The 22,546-nt window shown below is 36.8% G+C and overlaps 1 protein-coding gene and 1 long non-coding RNA gene across 21 annotated transcripts in view; one reads left to right on the top strand and one right to left on the bottom strand.

Moving 5' to 3' along the window:
• LOC309625132 overlaps positions 1 to 22,546 on the bottom strand; it is a 359,632-nt gene that overhangs the window by 38,961 nt on the left and 298,125 nt on the right. The window lies entirely within an intron of this gene.
• The window catches only part of MIA2 (MIA SH3 domain ER export factor 2), a 112,338-nt gene that overhangs the window by 17,495 nt on the left and 72,297 nt on the right, over positions 1 to 22,546 (top strand). For 6 of the 20 annotated variants that reach the window (XR_014242307.1, XM_082384076.1, XM_082384077.1 and 3 more), the window contains exons 5-6: positions 5,244 to 5,462; positions 5,568 to 5,668. Coding sequence is in view for 12 of the 20 variants with exons in the window: in XM_082384076.1 (XP_082240202.1) it covers positions 5,244 to 5,462; positions 5,568 to 5,668 (320 nt within the window). In the remaining 8 variants the exon portion in view is untranslated. Of the gene's footprint in view, positions 1 to 5,243; positions 5,463 to 5,567; positions 5,669 to 8,570; positions 9,398 to 10,684; positions 10,807 to 10,911; positions 11,030 to 11,435; positions 11,837 to 22,546 lie in introns of those variants that run through there. The other 14 variants (XM_082384067.1, XM_082384075.1, XM_082384079.1 and 11 more) reach the window with 12 other exon arrangements.

Here is a 22,546-nt window from a genome sequence, read left to right as displayed (position 1 = left end):
TTCTTTGAGTAACCTATTTTAGATGATGTTCATTGACTTCCTGTTCTGTTAGGTGAGAATTTTTTCTTATTTGCACTCAGTTCATTTACACCTTCCCAATATAGCTATATCTGAATGGTGTTCTTAGAAACCTAAGCTAAGGTAATTTAAAATTGTCTTGATTCTTGAATGATATTTTATTCTAGATCTATAGCTCCTCCCCCCAAGAAGAGCTATGATAACAAGGGTTTTCTTTAACTGTACAAGATAATAAGGAAACTCAAGCAAAAACAATGTAAAAAGTTTTCAGCTTTCTTCCTCAAGTCTCTCAATTCTGGGAGATCAACAGAGGGCAACAGAAGAGAGCAGAGTATCAGAGGATACTTCTAGATCTAGATGTCCAGGTATCTAGCAACTCCTATGATTAAAAACAAGTGGATAATATTTTAAGTAAAGAATTATATAACATGACTTTCCCACATCTCCATTCTGATGTCTCCATGATGGACAGATTAGAAACTCAACAAATATTGGCCAATAATACAGAAACAATCAAATCCTAGAATGACAGAAAAACTTTCACAAGAAGAGATCAACAATGTTGCAAACTCAGAAGGAAACACATTTCACTGGTACTGGTTGATTATCTTGAATTTCCAGAAGAACTATATGTTATTTCTCTTAATATTCTAGAAAATATGAGTTCTTTACTTGATCAACATCCTCAACCAGAATATAGACTTTAGATTCTAACCCTTTTCTAAATAAGAAACGTGGTGTGATGATTTTCATGACTGAAAACATTAGAGACCTAGATTTTCAAAGGCTAGAGGAAATTATTTTGTTCTAAGCTTGTTAGATCCTAAGGGAATATTTGTGAAAAAGCAGATGAATAATTGGAAAGAAGAGAGACTAAAAGAAAACAATATCAGACCCAGAAATACAGTATTCAAAATATAGATATATAAAAATATTTTAGAGCTTATTTATAGAAACTTCAGGGCATTCTGAATATCATTTTAGTAGAATTTATTTATCATTTCATATAGTGATGCTGGGAGAATTTCTAAATATGAATAACTTGGTAGATAGTCAAATGAGAACAGGGCATTTATGCAATTATAACTAGTTTTGAGGGACTTTTATAAAAATGTTAAGAAATTCCTTCAAGTTTCAGAAAAAAGATGTCTTACTATATAAATACTTCAAAACATTTCACTATTAATTAAATGAAAAACAAGCTGGGGTCATGCAAAGTTTGTTTTAAAAAAAGTATACTAGGGACTTCCCTGGTGGTGCAGTGTTTGTTTAAGAATCCGTCTTCCAATGCTGGGGGACTCGGATTTGATCCCTGGTTGGGGAACTAAGATCTCACATGCTGCAGGACAACTAAACCCGGGCGCTCTAGAGCCTCCGAGCCCCAACGAAGAGCCCGCACGGGGCAACGGAAGATCCCGCATGTCGCAACAAAGATCCCGAGTGCTACAACTAAGACCCGACACAGCCAAATAAATAAATAAATAAATAAATAAATACTAAAAAAAAAAAAAAAGGATACTGAAAGAGGGATTCAGATAAAACCACAGACTCTATTTTCTCAATATTGGAGAAATAGCTAAAATAGCCAATATTTTCAGATAATTTCAACAACTCTTTTAGGCAATAACAAATGAAAACTTGACTTATTTAGAAAGAGTGCATAAGGAAAATGAATCACTGATCTTGAATAAGTATTTGTGAAAAGCTGAGGCTTGAGATAACCACATTTACAAAAAGCTAATATCCTGACATAAGAATTTACAAAACAGATAAATTAGGGAACAATTATTTATATTACAATATTAATAACTATTTTACAAAAGGACTCCAAACTGAGCTTATTTAAATAATGAATTTCCCAAGTACAGTTAAATATGAAAACTATTCATTATTTTATTTGAATTAAAATTCTGTTTATTAATTTATTAATAATTGTAAGAAAGTCATATCTGTATCTAATGTACTTTTTTTAATTGAAGTATTGTTGATTTACAATGTTTCAAGTGTACAGCAAAGTGATTCAGTTATACATATATAACTGAATATATATATGTATAAGAATATATGTATATTCTTTTTCAGATTCTTTTCTATATTAGGTTATTATAAGGTATTGAATATAGTTCCCTGTGCTATACATTAGGACCTTGTTGTTTATCCATTTTATATACAGTAGTGTATAACCGTTAATCCCAAATTCCTAATTTATCTCTCCCCCGCTTTTCCCTTTGGTAACCATAAATTTGTTTTCTATGTCTGTGAGTCTACTTTTGTTTTGTAAATAAGTTCATCTGTATCATTTTTGAGACTCCACATATAAGTGATATCATATGATATTTGTCTTTCTCTGACTTCATTTAATATGATAATCTCTAGGTCCATCAATGCTGCTGCAAATGGCATTATTTCATTCTTTTTTATGTCTGAGTAATAGTCCATTGTATATACATACCATCTTCTTTATCTCTTCATCTGTCGATGGACATTTAGGTTGCTTCTATGTCTTGGCTATTTGTAAATATTGCTGCTATGAACATTGGGGTGCCTGTATCTTTTCAAATTATAGTTTTCTCCCGATATATGCCCAGGAATGGGATTGTTGGATCATATGGTAGTTCTATTTTTAGATTTTTCAGAAACCTCCATACTGTTCTCCATAGTGGCTGCATCAGTTTACATTTCTACCCACAGTATAAGAGGGTTCCCTTTTCTCCACACCCTCTCCAGCATTTATTGTTTGTAGAGTTTTTGATGATAACCATTCTGACTGGTGTGAGGTGATACCTCATTGTACTTCTGATTTGAATTTCTCTAATAATTAGCAACATTGAACATCTTTTCATGTGCTTCTTGGCCATCCATATGTCTTCTTTGGAGAAATGCCTATTTAGGTCTTCCACTCAGTTTTTTGATTGGGTTGTTTGTTTTTTTGATATTGAGCTGTATGGGCTGTTTGTATATTTTGGAAATCAATCCCTTGTCAGTTGCATCATCCACAAATATTTTCTCCCATTCCGTAGGTTGTCTTTTTGTTTTGCTTATGGTTTCCTTTGCTGTGCAAAGCATTTTAGTTTAATTAGGTCTCATTTGTTTATTTTTGGTTTTGTTTCCATTTCCATCTCTAGGAAACAGATCCCCCAAAATACTGTTGTGATTTATGTCAAAGAGTGTTCTGCCTATGTTTTCCTCTAGGAGTTTTATAGTATCCAGTCTTACATTTAGGTCTTTAATCCATTTTGAGTTTATTTTTGTATACAGTAGTAGAGAATGTTCTAATTTCATTCTTTTACATGTAGCTGTCCAGTTTTCCCAGCACCATTTATTGAAGATACCGTCTTTTCTCCATTGTATATTCTTACCTCCTTTGTTCTAGATTAATTGACCATAAGTGCATGGGTCTATTTCTAGGCTCTCTATCCTGTTCCACTGATCCATGTGTCTTTGTTCCAGTACCATACTATTTTGATGATGGTAGCTTTGTAGTATAGTCTGAAGTCAGGGAACTTGATTCCTCCAGCTCTTCTTTTTCAAGATTGTTTTGGCTTCTAATGTAAATCTTAAAGCTTAGATTTAAGTAATGTGAAAATAATACCTCAAAAGTTTAATCAAATATGAAATTATTATAATATATTAATATAATTAATATATTATTATAATATAATTATAATATTAATATAATTATTAATTATTATTAATTATTAATTATTATTAATTATAATTATTAATCAAATATGAAATTTTCATTTTCTTCACATATATTTATTTCAAATACAGTGTAAAACAATATTTAAAATAAACCAATTTAGGCACATATAAATTTGGTGTAATTAATTGTCAAATAAGCCTTTTTTCCCCTAATGCCATTAAACATCATTGTAGATCACTATTTGAGTCCTGTATTTACAACAGTCCTATTGTATTCAGACTCCTGAGTTGATTGTTCATTTTTAAGTTTAATATCCACAGGTGGCATTAGTAAATTACAGATATGTGTTTGCTTACTTGGGACTTTCATCTTTTAAACAATGCTAAGTAAGTGACAGCATCAAAGCCATGTGTTAAATTCATAACTCAAAGAGCAAAGTTAGACACTGAATAATTCAGTTAGGACTATTCTTTAATATTGTTTTTCAGGGCTGCACTGATACTTTTCTATCCTTGTCTTGAAAAGTAACTGAGGAATAAATCCCACAATTTACTTGAATACTATAGCTCAGGCTAGAACTAGTTAGAACTTTTTTTTTTAATCCTGTTTGATTAGTTCATTGAATCAGGTGATCAGTTTAAACTATGTTTGAAAATTGAATTGTCTTAAACTGATGGCTATTTGACATGGTATGCACATGTATGCATATGATGACATGGTATGCATATGATACAACATTACAAATGTGTAAAATTATGACATATATGTTTCAAATTAATTTTTTTTCTTAATTTTGGGGAAGGGTGATCCCTTTTATTTTTATTATTTATAAATTTATTTATAAATTTTTAAAAATAAATTTATTTATTTTTGGCTGCATTGGGTCTTTGTTGCTGCACGTGGGCTTTCTCTAGTTGCGGCAAGCAGAGTCTACTCTTCATTGCAGTGTGCGGGCTTCTCTTGTTGTGGAGCATGAGCTCTAGGCCTGCGGGCTCAGTAATTGTGGCTTGCGGGCTTTAGAGCGCAGGCTTAGTAGTTGTGGTGCACGGTCTTAGTTGTTCCGCGGCATGTGTGATCTTCCTGGACCAGGGCTCAAACCCGTGTCCCCTGCATTGGCAGGCGGATTCTTAACCACTGTGTCACCAGGGAAGCCTGGTAATCCTTTTTAAATGAAAGTTCTTGAGATGTACATATATATCTTCATATATACAGGGTCATGAGTCAAAGGATGCAGATGCCCTTCAGAAGGTAGAAAAGGCAATGAAATGGGTTCTCCTCTAGAGCCTCCAGAAGGAACACACAGCCCTGCCAAAACCTTGGTTGTAGGATTTCTGATTTCCAGAACTCGAAGAGAATGTATTTGTATCCTTTAAGCCACTAAGTGTGTGGTAATTTATTACATCAGAAGTAGCGAATAATAGAGGCTACAAATTTATGTTTTAATGAATTCTTTCCATAATGAAGTATCACAATGCCCACAAGATTCAAAGAATGACCTGCCTAGAAAAAAAATAGGAAGCCCACAACAAAGCAAGCATGTAAAAAAAAATCCAAAACATTTCTCCTTATTTATTTGCAGATATGGTCTCTAAAATAGAGTTATCTATGAGAATTCATGAAGAAGTACATTTCAAAACTCTATCTTCTGAAAATAATGATGAAAAATCAAAAACATCACTAGACACTGAAAGGCCTGCTCAAGTGGAAGTAGACACATTTGTGGAAAATACCCTGTCAAACAGTCAGATCTTTTCAACTGATTACTCTTTGTCTTCTCAAAATTATGTTGCTCAAAAAGGTAAGAAACAAGCTATTTGTTCTCCAATGCAGCAAGTGAGGAAAAAATTAGATTCAAAATTACATCTTATCAAGTGTTAACATATTTTTATTTATAAATTGACAGAAGATGCTTCTGAGTGTCAGATTCTGAAATATTTATTTCAAATTGATGTTTATGATTTCCTGAATTCTGCGTATTCACCAATTGTAGTTCTTACAGAAAGGGTAAGTTGACGTTTTAGATGTTTTTCAATAATTTTACCTATTTTACTAAGTATAGGAAAAGCTGAAAATTATGTTTGAGTGAATCCTCCCTATGTAAGTGTTACATAATATTTCTCTTTACATAAGATCTTACATGTAAGCTTTCTCCTTACATGAATGTTTTGTTGCATAGATGTTTTTAAGGATTTTTTCTGAAACTTTCCTTAAGCTTTGTTGATCTTGAGCATTTGGGTTTTTTCCTTCCCCTTTTTTTTCAAATCAGGGGAAATTACACTAAGAGTTAACTCAGAAATAATATGAACGGAAAATTAATCTTAAGCAAATCATTAGTATTTGAATGACAGCTGTGACCTCAAAATGGTGTAATGTGAGAATCTTGCAAAAGCAACTAGTACCTCAGAATTTAACCAAGTCATAACTAAAATTCTAAAATCTGTCCACTTTTTCATTTATTGTAAATCCTATTAAATTCTATCTCATTTATTGTAAATGAAATATTGCAAAAGGACCTAGCTGTAGTACTTGGCACATGAGACCTTTTACAAATGTTTGTTCCTTTTCTCATCTACTGCTACCAAATAAATAATTGAGGAGGCACTTTTGTCTTCTCATTTACATTTTAAGATGAAATTTAACAGTGGTTGCCTTCAAGGAGTTCACTCTAGTTGGAGGACACCAGTAAAAAAAAATGCAATAATTATAATATGGTGCTGTAATAGCCACAGGATGCTACTGATATACAGGAGGAGCTGCCTAGTAGACTGATTGGAAGTGGTAGGTAGAGAGGGTGGGGAGGAGGAGCCTGGGAAAATGTCCCAGAAGAGATCTTACTTGACCTGATATTGAAGAAAGAGTAGGAGTTAGCCAGGCAAGAAAGGATAAACATTCTAGGTTGAGGAGAGAGCATTTTTAAAAGTACAGAAGTGGGAGAGAGCTTGGCATTTTTGGAGATCTATAAGCAATTCAGTCTGATTGAATACAGAGTGAAACTGAAGTTGTATACTGGGATTATATAAAAAATAGCTTTGCATGTTATGATAGGAAGTTGAACTCTATCTTTTAAATGATGGGGCACTATTGAGGAATTTTAAGTAGGGAGTGAACTGAAAAAGTTTCATTTTTAAAGTCTATCTGTCAACGTTGTCAAATAAGAATTGAACCGGATAAAGACCAGAGGCAGGGAGGCCAATCAAGAGGTTATCACTTTAGTTCAGGAAATAAATGGTGAAGGTCTAAAACAGGGTTTATAAACTCAAATGAAATGAGTGCAGCACAGGGAAAGGTGAGAACTGTAGCCAGCTGGAGAGTGTATGCTTTCTCCGAAAGATGTAGCTGCTACTTACCTTCAGCCTGGTTTTTGCCAGATCTTCTGATATTTCAAGAAAAGTTGGAAATCTGGGTTCTTTTGTGTGAAATCTCCCAATTTTTAATGCTGGCAAATATTTAGATTAGAAAAAATATCATGCAGTTCAGACAAAACATTCTGTAGGTTGGGTCTGGCCCACTAGCCACATTTTTTAACCTTTGGCCTAATATCTCATAGTGGTTGTTAAAATGATTGGAAGGACAAACTAGGTAGATTTTTGTAGATAGACTTCATTGGATTTAATGATTGATCGAATGTAGCAAAGAGAAGAAAATGGAAAAGTGAGGATAATTTACCAGATTTTTAGTTAGGGTGACCAGGTGCCACTGACTGTAAGAGTATTTGTGAAAACTAGGCTTAATGACACATATTGTTTTACTTTCAGAGGCTTCCTCCTTACTTTATTTCTTTGCTGGTTTCCAGAGAGTTGACATTACTTGGTAAATAAGTTCAGAGAAGTGATTAATTTACTCTGTATGATTTGGTGTTGAAGATGTTGATTAAAAACATTACTTAGAAATCTGCTCTAGCATAGGAGAAAAGGAAAACTAATAATAATGATGTAATTTATAAAAATAGTCATAATAAAACTTTCAACTACCCATTTAATTAATTCTACTTGTTAGTATGTCCAACTGACATAGCCCTCACTTGTCATCCCCCTCTCCCAAAAATTATACCAGTGAAGTTACTAAATTAAAAAATAATTTATTAGTACACCATATTCACCTTTCATATAAAGTGATTACTTAATACAGGCTATGCTAAGTAAGCTTACTTTTGTGGACTCATTAAATATAATCAAATACATTTTACTTGAACCATTTTGGATGAAATTCTTCAGACATGAAAATATTGAACTTAAATTTGTTAATTATCTTCTGACCTTGGAGAGTCACTTGTTCTCTGGGGAAGTCTCAGGTTTAAAACTGTAATATCAGTAGCAGAGACTAGATGACAGACTGGTCATTGGCTGGCTTGAGCATTGTTTAAAAATTATGAACCAGTTGACTACATTTAAAAGGTTAGTTCATATAAAAATCTGGATTTCTGCGTTCTCTTGAAAAAGTAGAAGACTGTAATACATAGTCTTCCGTTCTTCTGTGGCAACAAGAAGCTCAAGCTGAATAGCGCTTGCATTGAATAGACATGCGGTTTTCATTTCCCTATACTTATTTCAACTGTTTGGCCTCTATACGACTTTAAGTTCATAATGTTTGGGCTAAATGCTCTGAAGAGTTTCTGCCAGGTCAGGAGTTCTAAGTCTTAGTGGGTCTATTAAGCATCCATAATAGCTGCAGTAAATGGAAAATTTGAGCAATTTTCCAGTTAAATTTAGGCAAAAGTGTTTCCTTTTCTTCTTGCCTAAATGCTTCAGGTAATTGTTTCTATTCACTGACAATTTCAGTTAGATTTTGTATACAAAATACTTTTTTTGAATTGTTTAAGTAATAGGAATCAACACCACTTTTTAATCTACTTTATTTTATAATTGAGGAGGCTCTTTGGGTTCTAACCTTTATATATTCTTAACTAGAATAAAAAAAAATATATAAATATATTCATTTATATGCGGAATAAACAATGGAAATTACCCAGCTCTTGTTCAACAGGTAGCTCCTGATTTAGTATGTTCTGAGAACAACTCTTACATCACTAGTGCAGAGAATGAAGATGTGGCTCAGCATGTTTGACTTTCTTTTGAAGGACTAGATCCTACAGCCTGTGACACTGACTGTTTAATTAAATGGGAGTAACTAGTGTTTACAGTTTAGCAACAGGGCCCTTCATAAGGGAAATCAGTTTCTAGGTTGTGGACAAGGTGTACTGGTTAGCATGTTTCCAATGTTCTTGTATGCTTTCTAGCAGCTGTCACAAACACTAACAGAATTTGTTCTCCATTTCCTTTAAAGTAAGCTTATATAAGATGGCAAAATCCCATATCTACTTAAGGAGGACAAACTTTTATATCTTTCACATGGTAAAAACCATGTACTCTATATGAATATAATATAGAATAAAACATTCAATTTTCTTTTTATCAGTTACCTAATTTAGTATTTCTCTTTTCAATTGTAGATTTTAAGAGGGTAGTACTATGCGTGACATTTAAGGAAGAATTAATCAGGAGTTATGTCCATGAAATTAGATTATGGGTTGGTAGTCGCAACTCCACCTATAGCACCCCTTTACCACACAAGTGTCAAAGCAGGATCACAGTGTGGAAACACAAGAGTGCAGGATGTATTAGAATCTGAAATCTTTCTCAAGGATATGAGGAGTTTAGTAGAACTTTATTTACGTATTAGAATATATTAACATGAACCTTTTTAAAAATGGAATTGAAAGATCTAGAGGAAGAGGTAAGTTTCTGTATGACTACTAAGTGTGCAGAAAAGAAATTAGGTTTGAACCTGGCATTGAGTTTAAGTTTTACTGTTTTTGCCATGGGGAAACTTGTAGATTTTTCTTTTAAATTTCATTTATCCTTTTGTCCCTGCTCTATGTTTTTAATATTTGGAATGGTAATTATTGAAAAACTAGAAAAGGACACAGACTGTCTCAGGGAGGGCAAAGGGATTTTTTAAAAAAATGTTTTACGTTGTAAATAAATCCTGAAAGCTAACGATTCTGGAGTTCCCTGAAAATGTTCAGACTTACTGAAGAATTTTCATTCAGTAATACAGTGTTTTAATTGAGGCATATGTTGTTGTTCTAAGATCCTTTGAAATTCTAAATTTTGGTTATGCTTCTGTTTAGATTTTTAAAATTAATTTATTAATTAGTTTATTTATTTTTGGCTGCATTGGGTCTTCGTAGCTGCACGCGGGCTTTCTCTAGTTACAGCGAGCGGGGGCCACTCTTCGTTGCAGTGCGCGGGATTCTCATTGCAGTGGCTTCTCTTGTCGCGGAGCATGGGCTCCAGAGCACAGGCTCAGTAGTTGTGGCTCGTGGGATCCAGAGCACAAGCTCAATAGTTGTGGCGCATGGGCTTGGTTGCTCTATGCGGCATGTGGGATCCTCCCGGACCAGGGCTCGAACCCGTGTCCCCTACACTGGAAGGCGGATTCTTAACCACTGCGCCACCAGGGAAGCCCCTTCTGTTTTGATTTCAGTAAACTATTCACATAGTTTAGTTTCAGCACACACTGTCCAACACTATGAAGGTTGTGTAATACCTTAAAACTGGAGAATCATTAAGCAATTGCTGCTACTCTTTGCTACTTGTGAAAGTTCCTGAAACTCCTTAGGCTGATGTGGCAAATGAGAGAGAGCACTTTGAGTTCCAAAAAACTAGCCTGCATTTTGGTCCTGAAAATCACTTGCCGTGAACTTGGGCCATTTCTGGATTCTTTTTGGCACAATAGTTCTGTTGCTGCTAGAGCTTAACATTAGGGAAGTTTCCTAAGGAACTAAGATTCTGTTCAATTATTGAGTTCTCTCGGGTGATTTGTTTAGGAAGAAGTATCTGTGGCTTTTTGAGTTGGTTCATGAAGGACTTCAATTAGAAGACTCAGAGATGGGTGATCCTTTACACCTGTGTTAACTAAAACCCATCTCCAAGAACAGATCCAGCCCTGGGTATTTTATTCAACAGACCTAAATATAGGGTCCTAAGTTTAGAGGGCAAGATGCTACTTTTAGCTTCCCTTCCTCAGAGGAGAACAGCACGCGCCCAGCTAAGGTCCATACGGGTTTGATTTAGCATTTGGGTACCTAGGAGTTCATGGAGTTTAAAGAGGTTTGCCCAGCAAGTGCCCAGGTAACTCAGGTAAAAGTGAGTAAAGCCCTCGAACCCTCCGCTGGGCGGAGGAGGCCCGATCGATGTCCTCTTGCGTGGGAGAGGTTAAACTTTGCCCAGACCACAGCTGACCCGAGACGCCTTCCTGGCCAAAGTCCGGACACGGCTGGCAGCAGGCGCGGGCCCTGCAAGCCATTTTCTGACAGGAATGAAGACGGCGGCCGGTTTCCCTGGGTCGGCGGGCTCCCCCAGGGTACGACGCCGTCAGGGCTTCCGTGGGGTGCGGACAGCAGGCTCTAGCGGGGCTGCGAGAGGAAAGCGATGGGGGCTGGGGCTGGGCCAGGCGCCGGCACCCGGGCCGAGGGGGCGCGTCGCGCTCACCCCGCTGGGCTACGCCGAGGGGCCTCCGGGAGAAGCCTCGCCGCCGGCACCCGAGGTGGGGGCTCCTGAGACCTAGTCCTGACGTTCGGGGCGGTGCGGCCCACACCACAGAGCAGGCCCCGAGGTCGAATCCCATTCTACCAGCCCCAAGCCTCTCGATTTCCAAGGCTGGGTAGCTCCGCCAGGTAGAGCCCCGGCCCCTTTAAGAGAGAACTACCGGGACACGTCTACGAACCTCGCGCGAAGTAGGAGGGGAAATTAACGGAGTCCCCGCGACCCCGCCTCCGTGCGGCGGTCTGGCCGAAACCAAACCGAGGGGTAGGGCGGCGAGGAGAGTGCAGGTCGCAGGCTCGTGCGGGCGGGCTTGGGCCTTCGGATCTTCAGGACGCAAAGCGTAACCTAGGGGCCGAAGCTCCCCGGCTGGGCAGCGTGGACACTTGAGACCCGTAGGCGCCGTTCATCTCTGGGACCTCCCCGCAGCCGGCTCCGCAGTGGTCTGCTCCGGTTGCCGGGTGCGGGTTTGGGTTCCGGACCGGACGCTGCGTGTCCGGTCCCGCTGGCGGTGGCTCGGCCAGGCCCTGGATACGGCGCCGACTGCCAGGGCAGCCTTGACGCCATGGAGGGGCCCGGGACTGTCTCTCAGCCGCACTTGGGGCTGGTCCTGGGAAAGCTTCGCCGGGTGAGTCCAGGCGCGATCCGGGTCACTTGGCTCAGGGGTCGCGGGAGCCGCCCGGGGAAGGTAGCAGCCGATTTTGGCTTTGGGGTCTGAGCGGCGGTGGTCGGAGGTCCTGAAGCCAGTTCTCACCTGTCGCCGGGCTACGGCCTGTGTCCGAGACAGTAGCCAGGTTCCTAGGATGCCTGGGCGGTTTTTTTGTGTGGTGTAAGGGGACCTGGAGATCAGGAATGTGAAGAGAGCATTAGCTTAGCAGGACTTTACAAGGGTGTGTTTCCCCGATTCCTAAAATGAATTAGCCTTTCGGTCCTGTTATTTATTTTGAACAGAGGTCAATAACACGTGGTTTCCCCGACAGTGAGAAACTTGAGGACAGATCCTCTGAAATGAATTCCTTTTAGTACTGAAACTTCGCGTTCCTTGAAAAGACACCTAAGTCATTTTCTTGAGTGTTTATGAAAGCCTTTCCAGGCTGAGCGAATAGCTTCAGTAGAGCAGGAATGAAAACAACATGGTATGTACAGCAGACTGGGAGCAGTATTACTAGAGTGTAAAGTGGGCTCAGGGAGTGATGTGCAGTGATGCTTGTTGGAGGCATAAGTTTATTCCAAGTGATGTAGGTGCTGAAGAGCCCTTGAAGTATTGCAGTGGTTAGACTTTTGGTTTAAATAGATCTTCCTGTTAGTAGTATGTAGGTTAGGTGTAAGGACAACAAAACTAGAAGCAGGGTGTAAGGGAGAGGTGACAGAGTCGTCAAGTAGGGGTAGAGAAGAGGGTACTGAATGGGAAATATTTAGTAGCTAAGAACTATAGTGGGTAGGAATTTAATGATTGTATGCAAAGGATCAGAGAGAGAAAAGGAATCTAGAATGACTCCCAGTTTCTGGTTATGGCAACTTATTCAAAGAGATAGGATATATAGAAAGATAAGGATTTGTGGGATGAGAGAGAATTTCAGATTGCACATATTTCCCTTTTTTCACGAAAAACAACTCTGTGAACAATATCTTCATCTGGATGACTTTTTTGGCTAAATGCACTATGCTCACAACACTGGCCTGGGGCCTAGGATAGCACAACACTGCTCTGCTTTTTAATTTTTTTTTTAAGTTAAAAAATAATTTTTTATTGAGGTATAATCATATAACATAAAATTTACCCTTTTATAGTATCGAATTCAGTGATTTTTTTTTTTTTAATGTTCATTGTGTTGTGCAGCTATCACCACAACTTTGGAATATTTTTATCACCCTAAAAAGAAACCCTGTCCTTATTAGTAGTCATTCCCAATTCTCACCTCACTCCATCCCTTGGCCACCACTAATCTACTTTCTCTATGAATTTGTCTATTCTGGACATTTCATGTAAATGGATCATACGATATGTGGCCTTTTGTGTCTGGCTTCATCTACTTAGCACACTTTCAAGAGTCTTTCGTGTTGTACCATGTAACAGTACTTCATTCCTTTTTATGGCTGAAAAGTATTTCACTGTCTAGATATACTATATTTTGAATATTCATTCATAGTTTAATGGATATTTGGGTTGTTTGTACTTTTTGACTACTATGACTAATGCTACTATGGGCATTCATGTACAAATTTTTTTAATGAATATTTTCAGTTCTCTTGGGTATATACCTAGGAGTGGAATTACTGGATCATATTTACTGAATGTTTAACTTTTGGAAGAACTGCCAAATTGTTTTCCACAGATGCTGTACCATTTTACATCCCCACCGGCAGTTTATGAGGGTCGAATTTCCCACATCCTCTCCGATACTTTTTTTTTCTAAATAGTCACTCTAATGATGAGTGTAAAGTGGTATATCTCATTGTGGTTTTGATTTGCAGTCCCCTAATGACTAATGATGTTGAACAACCTCACATGTGCTTATTGGCCATTTGTGTTGTCTTCTTTGGAGAAATATCTATTCAGTTCTTTTACCATTTAAAAAATTGGATTATTTGTCTTTTTATTGTTGAAGTCATAAGAGTTCTTTATATATTAATGAAATTAGACCCTTATCAGGTATATGATTTGCAAATATTTTCTCCTATTCTGTGGATTGTCTTTTTACTTTCTTGATGGTGACCTTTGAAGCACCAAGGTTTTTAATTTTGATGAAATCTAGTTTATCTTTTTTTTTTCCTTTGGTTGCGTATGCTTTTGGTGTTATATCTATGAAACCAATGTTTAAAATAAGGCCACAAAGATTTACATCTGTGCTTCCTTCTAAGAGTTTTTTCTTACATTAAGGTCTGTGATCCATTTAAAATTAATTTTTATATATGGTATAAAGTATGGGTTCAGATTCTTGTGTTAGCGGGTAGATATTCACTTGTCCCAATACCATTTGTTGAAAAGACTCCTCTTTCCTCATTAATTTTGTATTGGTACTGCTGTTAAAAATCAATTGACCATAATTTTTTTTATTGATATAGTTCATTTACAATATTATATTAGTTTCAGGTGTACAACATAGTGATTCAGAACTTCTATAGATTATCCTCCATTTAAAGTTATTATAAAATATTGACAATATTCCCTGTGCTGTACAATATATCCTTGTAGCGTATTTACTTTATGCATAGTAGTTTGTACATCTTAACCCCCTCCCTTTTTCCTGCCCCTCCCCTCTCCCCACTGGTAACCACTAGTTTGTTCATTATATCTGTGAGTCAGTTTCTGTTTTGTTGTATTCACTTGTTTTATTTTTTTAGATCCCACACACAGTGATAACATACAGTATCTGTCTTTCTCTGTCTCAGTCATTTTACTAAGCATAATACCCTCCAGGTTCCCATGTTGTTGCAAATGGCAAAATTTTATTCTTTTTTATGACTGAGTAATATTCCATTGTATCTATATCTGTATCTGTCACATCTTCTTTATCCATTCATCTGTTGATGGACACTTAGGTTGCTTCCATATATTGGCAATTGTAAGTAATGCTGCAATGAACATTGTGGTGCGTGTATCTTTTCAAATTAATCTTTGTATTCTTCGGATGTATGCCCAGGAGTGGAATTGCTGTATCATATGGTAGCTCTATTTTTAGTTTTTTGAGAAACCTCCATAATGTTTTCCACAGTGGCTGCACCAGTTTACATTCCCACCAACAGTGTCCAAGGGTTCCCTTTTCTCCACATCCTTGCCAGCATTTGTGGTTTGTGGTCTTTTTGATGATAACCTTTCTGACAGGTATGAGGTGATATCTCATTGTGGTTTTGATTTGCATTTCTCTGATGATTAGCGATGTTGAGCGTCTTTTTATGTGCCTGTTGGCCATCTGTTTGTCTTCTTTGGAAAAATGTCTTTTCAGGTCTTTCACTCATTTTTAAATTGGGTTGTGTGTGTTTTTGACATAGAATTGTATGAACTGTTTATATATTTTGGATATTAACCCTTTATTGGTCAGGTCATTGGCAAATATTTTCTCCCATTCAGTAGGTTGTCTTTTCATTTTGTAGATGGTTTCATTTGCTGTGCAAAGGCTTTTAAGTTTAATTAGGCCTTGTTTGTTTATTTTTACTTTTGTTTCCTTTGCCTTAGGTGACAGATCCAAAAAAATATTGCTATAATTTTTGTCAAAAAGTGTTCTGCCTATGTTTTCTTCCAGGAGTTTTTTTTTTTTAAATTATTTATTTTATTTATTTATTTTTGACTGTGTTGGGTCTTCATTGCTGCATGTAGGCTTTCTCTAGTTGCAGCGAGTGAGGGCTACTCTTCATTGTGGTGCGTGGGCTTATCATTGCGGTGGCTTCTCTTGTTGCGGAGCACGGGCTCTAGGCACGTGGGCTTCAGTAGTTGTGGCACACGGGCTCAGTAGTTGTCGCTCGTGGGCTCTAGAGCAGGCTCAGTAGTTGTGGCGCACGGGCATAGTTGCTCCACGGCATGTGGGATCTTCCTGGACCAGGGCTCAAACCCATGTCTCCTGCATTGGCAGGTGGATTCTTAACCACTGAGCCACCAGGGAAGCCCCCTTCCAGGAGTTTTTATGGTTTCTGATCTTACATTTAGGTCTTTAATCCACTTTGAGTTTATTTTTGTATATGGTGTGAGAAAATATTCTAATTTCATTCTTTTACATGTAGCTGTCCAGTTTTCCCAGCACCACGTATTGAAGAGACTGTCTTTTCCCAGTTGTATATTCTTGCCTCCTTTGTCATAGATTAATTGACCATAAGTGTGTGGATTTATTTCTGAGCTCTCTATTCTGTTCCATTGATCTATGTGTCTGTTTTTGTGCCAGTACCATACTGGCTTGATTATTATAGCTTTGTAGTATAGTCTGAGGTCAGGGAGCATGATTCTTCTGGCTCTGTTCATCTTTCTCAAGATTGTTTTGGCTATACGGGTTTTTTTGTGTTTCCATACAAATTTTAAAATTATTTGTTCTAGTTCTGTGAAAAATGCCTTTGGTAATTTGATAGAGGTTGCATTGAATCTGTAGATTGCCTTGGGCAGTATAGCTATTTTAACAATATTAATTCTTCCAGTCCATGAACATGGTATAACTTTCCATCATAATTGACGGTAAGTTTAAGAGTTTATTTCTGGATACTCATTTCTACTCCATTGGTCTCTATGTCTTTCCTTAGGCTATTACCAAGCTGTCTTTATTATTGTAACTTTGTAGTAAGTTTTGAAATAGGGAAGTATGAATACTCCAACATTGTTCTTCATTTTCAATATTGTTTTGGCTAATATGTGTGTAGATAGATAGATAGACAACCATACGTATGTATGTTTGTATGTATCTATGACTATATATCTCTATAAAAGGAAATGCTATCCCTTGCATTTCCATATGAATTTTAGGATCTGCTTGTCTGTTTTTATGAAAGAGGCATTTGGAATTTTGATAGGGATTGCATTGACTCTGTACATAAATTCGGAGAGTATTGCCATCTTGACAATATTAAGTCTTCCAATCTATGAACATGGGATGTATTTCCATTTATTTAGATCTTATTTACTTTCTTTCAACAGTGTTTTGTAGTTTTCAGAGTATAAGATTTCCACTTAACTTTGTTAAATTTATTCCTAAGTATTTTTTTTTCTGTTGTAAATGGAAATGTTTTCTTAATTTCATTTTCAGGTGGCTCATTGCTGTTGTATAGAAATATGACTGATTTTTCTCTTTTGATTTTGTATCCTACAGCTTTCCTGAACTTGTTTGTTAGCTCTAATAGTTTGTGTGTGTGTTTGTGTGTGTGTGTGTGTGTGTGTGTGTGTGTATGTATGTATGGTTTAGGATTTTTTTTTTTATATGTGAGATTATGTCATCTTCAAATGGAGATAGTTTTACTTTTTTTTTTCCCCCAGTCTGGGTGCCTTTTATTTCTTTTTCTTGCCTAATTGCCTGGTTAGAATCTCTAGTACAATGTTGAATCAATGTGGAGAGAGTGAACATCCCTGTCTTGTTACTGGTCTTAAGGTGAAAGCTTTCAGCCTTGCCCTGTTAAGTATGTGAGCTGTTTTTTCATAGATGCCCCTTATAAGGTTGAGGAAGTTCCCTTCAGTCCTAGTTTGTTGAGTGCTTTGATCCTGAAAGGGTGTTGGATTTTGTTAAATCTCTTTTCTTTGTCTGTTGAGTGATCATGGGTTTTTTCCTTCTTTATTCTTTTAATATTGTGTTTAACATTGGTTTAGTTTTGTGTGTTGAACCAACCTTGTATTCTTGTAATAAATTCCACTGTCATGATATATAATTGTTTTTACATGCTGCTGGATTTGCTTTGCTAGTATTTTGTTGAGGATTTTGCATCTATGTTTATAACAAATATTGATGTGTGGTTTTCTTTTCTTGTGATGTATTTGTCTGACTATCATATCAGGGTAATACTGGCCTCATAGAATGAATGAGTTAGGAAGAGTTCCTCCTCTTTTGTTTTCTGGAAGAGTTTGAGAATGATTGGTGTTAATTCTTCAGTAAACTTTTGGTATAATTCACTACTGAATCCAACTGGCCCTGGGTCTTTCTTTGTTGGTATCCACAGGGGATTGGTTCCAGGACCCCCATGAATACCAAAATTGGAGGATGCTCAAGTCCCTTTCATAAAATGGCATAGTATTTGTAAATAACCTATGCACATCCTTCCTCCTGTATATTTTAAATCATCTCTAGATTCCTTATAATACCGAATAAAATGTAAATGCTATGTAAGTAGTTGCCAGTGTGTGGCGAATTTAAGTTTTGCTTTTTGGAACTTTCTGGAAAATAAAAAAAATTTTTTTTTTAATCTACAGTTAGTTGAATCTGTGGCTGCAGAACCCATGGATACGAAGGGCCAACTGTACTAACTCAGTCTATTTATTTGTCTTAGGTCTAATCAGATTTTCTGTTTCTTCTTGAGTTAGTTTTAGTAGTTTATGTGTTTTTAGTAATTTGTCAGTTTCACCTAGGTTATGTAATTTGTTGACATACTATTGTTCTCAAGATCTTTTTCGTTTCTGTAAGATTGCTAGTAATACTTTAATTACTGGTTTTAGTAATTTGAGTCTTCTCTTTTTCTTGGTTAATCTAGCTACAGATTTGTCAATTTTGTTGCTTGATTTTGTTGATTTTTTTTCTCCCCAAAACCAATATTTGTTTGTTTTTATCTTTACTGGAGTATTATTGCTTTACAGTGTTGTGTTAGTTTCTGCTGTACAACAAAGTGAATCAGCTGTATGTATACATATATCCCCATATCCCCTCCCTCTTGAGCCTCCCTCCCATCCTCCCTATCCCACCTCTCTAGGTTGTCACACAGCATTGAGCTCATCTCCCTGTGCTATGCAGCAGCTTCCCACTAGCCATCCATTTTACATTTGGTAGTGTATATATGTCAGTGCTACTCTCTAACTTCATCCCAGCTTCCCCATTTGGTTTTGTTTTTTCTGTATTTTTCTGTGTTACTTTTTTGTTTGATTCTGCTGTAGTCTTTATTATTTTCTTCCTTCTGCTTGTTTTGGGTTTATTTTGCTCTTTTTCTAGTTCCTTAAGGTTTAGGGTTAGGTTGGGCTATTGATTTAAGATCTTATTTTTTAAAAATGTAGGCTTTTATAGCAATAAATTTCTCTCTGAGCACTGTTTTAACTGCATTCCATAAATTTGGAATGTTTTGTTTTCTTTCATCTCAAAGTATTTTCTGATTTCTCTTGTGATTTCTTTTTTGACCCGTGGGTTATTTAGGAGTATTTCACCTATTCATGAATTTTCCAAATTTGCTTCTGTTATTAATTTCTAATTTTATTCCATTATGATCAGAAATCATACTTTGTATGATTTCAAGCTTTTAAAATATTGAGACTTGGTTAAGGCCTGGCATATGGTCTAGCCTGGAGAATGTTTCATGTGCATTTGAGAAGAAAGTGTATTCTGCTGTTGTTGAGTGGAGTGCTCTGTAGATACATGTTGGTATATAGCGTTGTTCAAGTTTTCTATTTCCTTGCTAATCTTCTGACTGTTTGTTATTCATGATCGAAAGTAGAGTCTTAAGGACTCTAATTACTATTGAACTGTCTATTTTTCCTTTCATTTATACTAGTTTTTATTTCATATATTTTGGAGCTCTATTGTGAGGTGGATATATGTTTATAATTGTTACATCTTGATGGATAGACCCTTTTATCATTATATAATGTCCTTCTTTGTTACTAATAACAATTTTTCTCTTAAAGTCTATTTTGTCTGATAATAATATGGCCACTCTAGCTCTTCTTTGGTTATTGTTTGTGTGGGATATCTTCTTCCATTTTTTTTTTCTTTGAAGTTTTGAATTTTATTTTATCTTTTTTTTTATACAGCAGGTTCTTATTAGTTATCCATTTTATACATATTAGTGTATATATATCAACCCCAATCTCCCAATTCATCACACACACCCCCCCCCCCCCACCTTTCCCCCCTTGGTGTCCATACGTTTGTTCTCTACATCTGTGTCTCAATTTCTGCTCTGCAAACCGGTTCATCTGTACCATTTTTTTAGGTTCCACATATATGCATTAATATATGATATTTGTTTTTCTCTTTCTGACTTACTTCACTCTGTATGACAGCCTCTAGATTCATCCCCGTCTCTACAAATGACCCAATTTCATTCCTTTTTATGGCTGAGATTATTCCATTGTATATATGTACCACATCTTCTTTATCCATTCGTCTGTCGATGGGCATTTAGGTTGCTTCCGTGACCTGGTTATTGTAAATACTGCTGCAGTGATCATTGGGGTGCATGTGTCTTTTTGAATTATGGTTTTCTCTGGGTATATGCCCAGTAGTGGGATTGCTGGGTCATATGGTAATTCTATTTTTTGTTTTTTAAGGAACCTCCATATTGTTCTCCATAGTGGCTGTATCAATTTACATTCCCACCAACAGTGCAGGAGGGTTCCCTTTTCTCCACACCCTCTCCAGCATTTGTTGTTTGTAGATTTTCTGATGATGCCCATTCTAACAGGAGTGAGGTGATACCTCATTGTAGTTTTGATTTGCATTTCTCTCATAATTAGTGATGTTGAACAGCTTTTCATGTGCTTCTTGGCCATCTGTATGTCTTCTTTGGAGAAATGTCTATTTAGGTCTTCTGCCCATTTTTGGATTGGGTTGTTTGTTTTTTTAATGTTGAGCTGCATGAGCTGTTTATATATTTTGGAGATTAATCCTTTGTCCGTTGATTCGTTTGCAAATATTTTCTCTCATTCTGAGGGTTGTCTTTTCGTCTTGTTTGTAGTTTCCTTTGCTTTGCAAAAGCTTTTAAGTTTCATTAGGTCCTATTTGTTTATCTTTGTTTTTATTTCCATTACTCTAGGAGGTGGATCAAAAAAGATCTTGCTGTGATTTATGTCAAAGAGTTTTCTTCCTATGTTTTCCTCTAAGAGTTTTATAGTGTCTGGTTTTACATTTAGGTCTCTTATTCATTTTGAGTTTATTTTTGTGTGTGGTGTTAGGGAGTGTTCTATTTTCATTCTTTTACCTGTAGCTGTCTACTTATTGAAGAGACTGTCTTTTCTCCACTGTATATCCTTGCCTCCTTTGTCATAGATTAGTTGACCATAGGTGTGTGGGTTTATCTCTGGGCTTCCTATCCTGTTCCATTGCTCTATATTTCTGTTTTTGTGCCAGTACCATATTGTCTTGATTACTGTAGCTTTGTAGTATAGTCTGAAGTCAGGGAGTCTGATTCTTCCAGCTCGTTTTTTTTTCCCTCACGACTGCTTTGGTTATTCGGGGTCTTTTGTGTCTCCATACAAATTTTAAGATTTTTTGTTCTAGTTCTGTAAAAAAGGCCATTGGTAATTTGATAGCAATTGCATTGAATCTGTAGATTGCTTTGGGTAGTATAGTCATTTTCACAATATTGATTCTTCCAGTCCAAGAACATGGTATATCTCCATCTGTTTGTATCATCTTTAATTTCTTTCATCAGTGTCTTATAGTTTTCTTCATACAGGTCTTTTGTCTCCCTAGGTTGGTTTATTCCTAGGTATTTTATTCTTTTTGTTGCAATGGTAAATGTTAGTGTTTCCTTAATTTCTCTTTCAGATTTTTCATCATTAGTGTATAGGAATGCAAGAGGTTTCTGTGCATGAATTTTGTATCCTGCAACTTTACCAAATTCATTGATTAGTTCTAGTAGTTTTCTGGTGGCATCTTTAGGATTCTCTATGTATAGTATCATGTCATCGGCAAACAGTGACGGCTTTACTTCTTCTTTTCCAATTTGTATTCCTTTTATTTCTTTTTCTTCTCTGATTGCCGTGGCTAGGACTTCCAAAACTATGTTGAATAATAGTGGTGAGAGTGGACATCCTTGTCTTGTTCCTGATCTTAGAGGAAGTGCTTTCAGTTTTTCACCATTGAGAATGATGTTGGCTGTGGGTTTGTCATATATGGCCTTTATTATGTTGAGGTAAGTTCCCTCTATGCCCACTTTCTGGAGAGATTTTATCATACATGGATGTTGAATTTTGTCAAAACTTTTTCTGCATCTGTTGAGATGATCATGTGGTTTTTATTCTTCAATTTGTTAATATGGTGTATCACATTGATTGATTTGCGTATATTGAAGAATCCTTGCATCCCTGGGATAAATCCCACTTGATCATGGTGTATGATCCTTTTAATGTGTTGTTGGATTCTGTTTACTAGTATTTTGTTGAGGATTTTTTTTTATAAGAAATCTACATGCAGTAACTCACATCCACTTCACAATAACTATGAAATGCATACAATGACTCCTCCCATTTTATTTATTTATTTATTTTTGGCTGTGTTGGGTCTTCGTTTCTGTGCGAGGGCTTTCTCTAGTTTTGGCAAGCGGGAGCCACTCTTCATCGCGGTGCGCAGGCCTCTCACCATCGCGGCCTCTCTTGCTGCGGAGCACAGGCTCCAGACGCGCAGGCTCAGTAATTGTGGCTCACGGGCCCAGTTGCTCCGTGGCATGTGGGATCTTCCCAGACCAGGGATCGAACCCGTGTCCCCTGCATTGGCAGGCAGATTCTCAACCACTGCGCTACCAGGGAAGCCCTGTTGAGGATTTTTGCATCCATATTCATCAGTGATATTGGTCTCTTAATTTTTTTTTCTGTAGTATCTTTGTCTGGTTTTGGTATCAGGGTGATGGTGGCCTCATAGAATGAGTTTGGGAGTGTTCCTTCATCTGCAATTTTTTGGAAGAGTTTGAGAAGGATGGGTGTTAGCGCTTCTGTAAATGTTTGATAGAA

This window comes from Balaenoptera borealis, assembly GCF_965194805.1.
Source record: "Balaenoptera borealis genome assembly, chromosome: 3".
Taxonomy (NCBI): Eukaryota; Metazoa; Chordata; class Mammalia; order Artiodactyla; family Balaenopteridae; genus Balaenoptera; species Balaenoptera borealis.
Note: the sequence above shows the minus strand (reverse complement) of the source record. Positions and strands in the feature narration are given on the sequence as shown.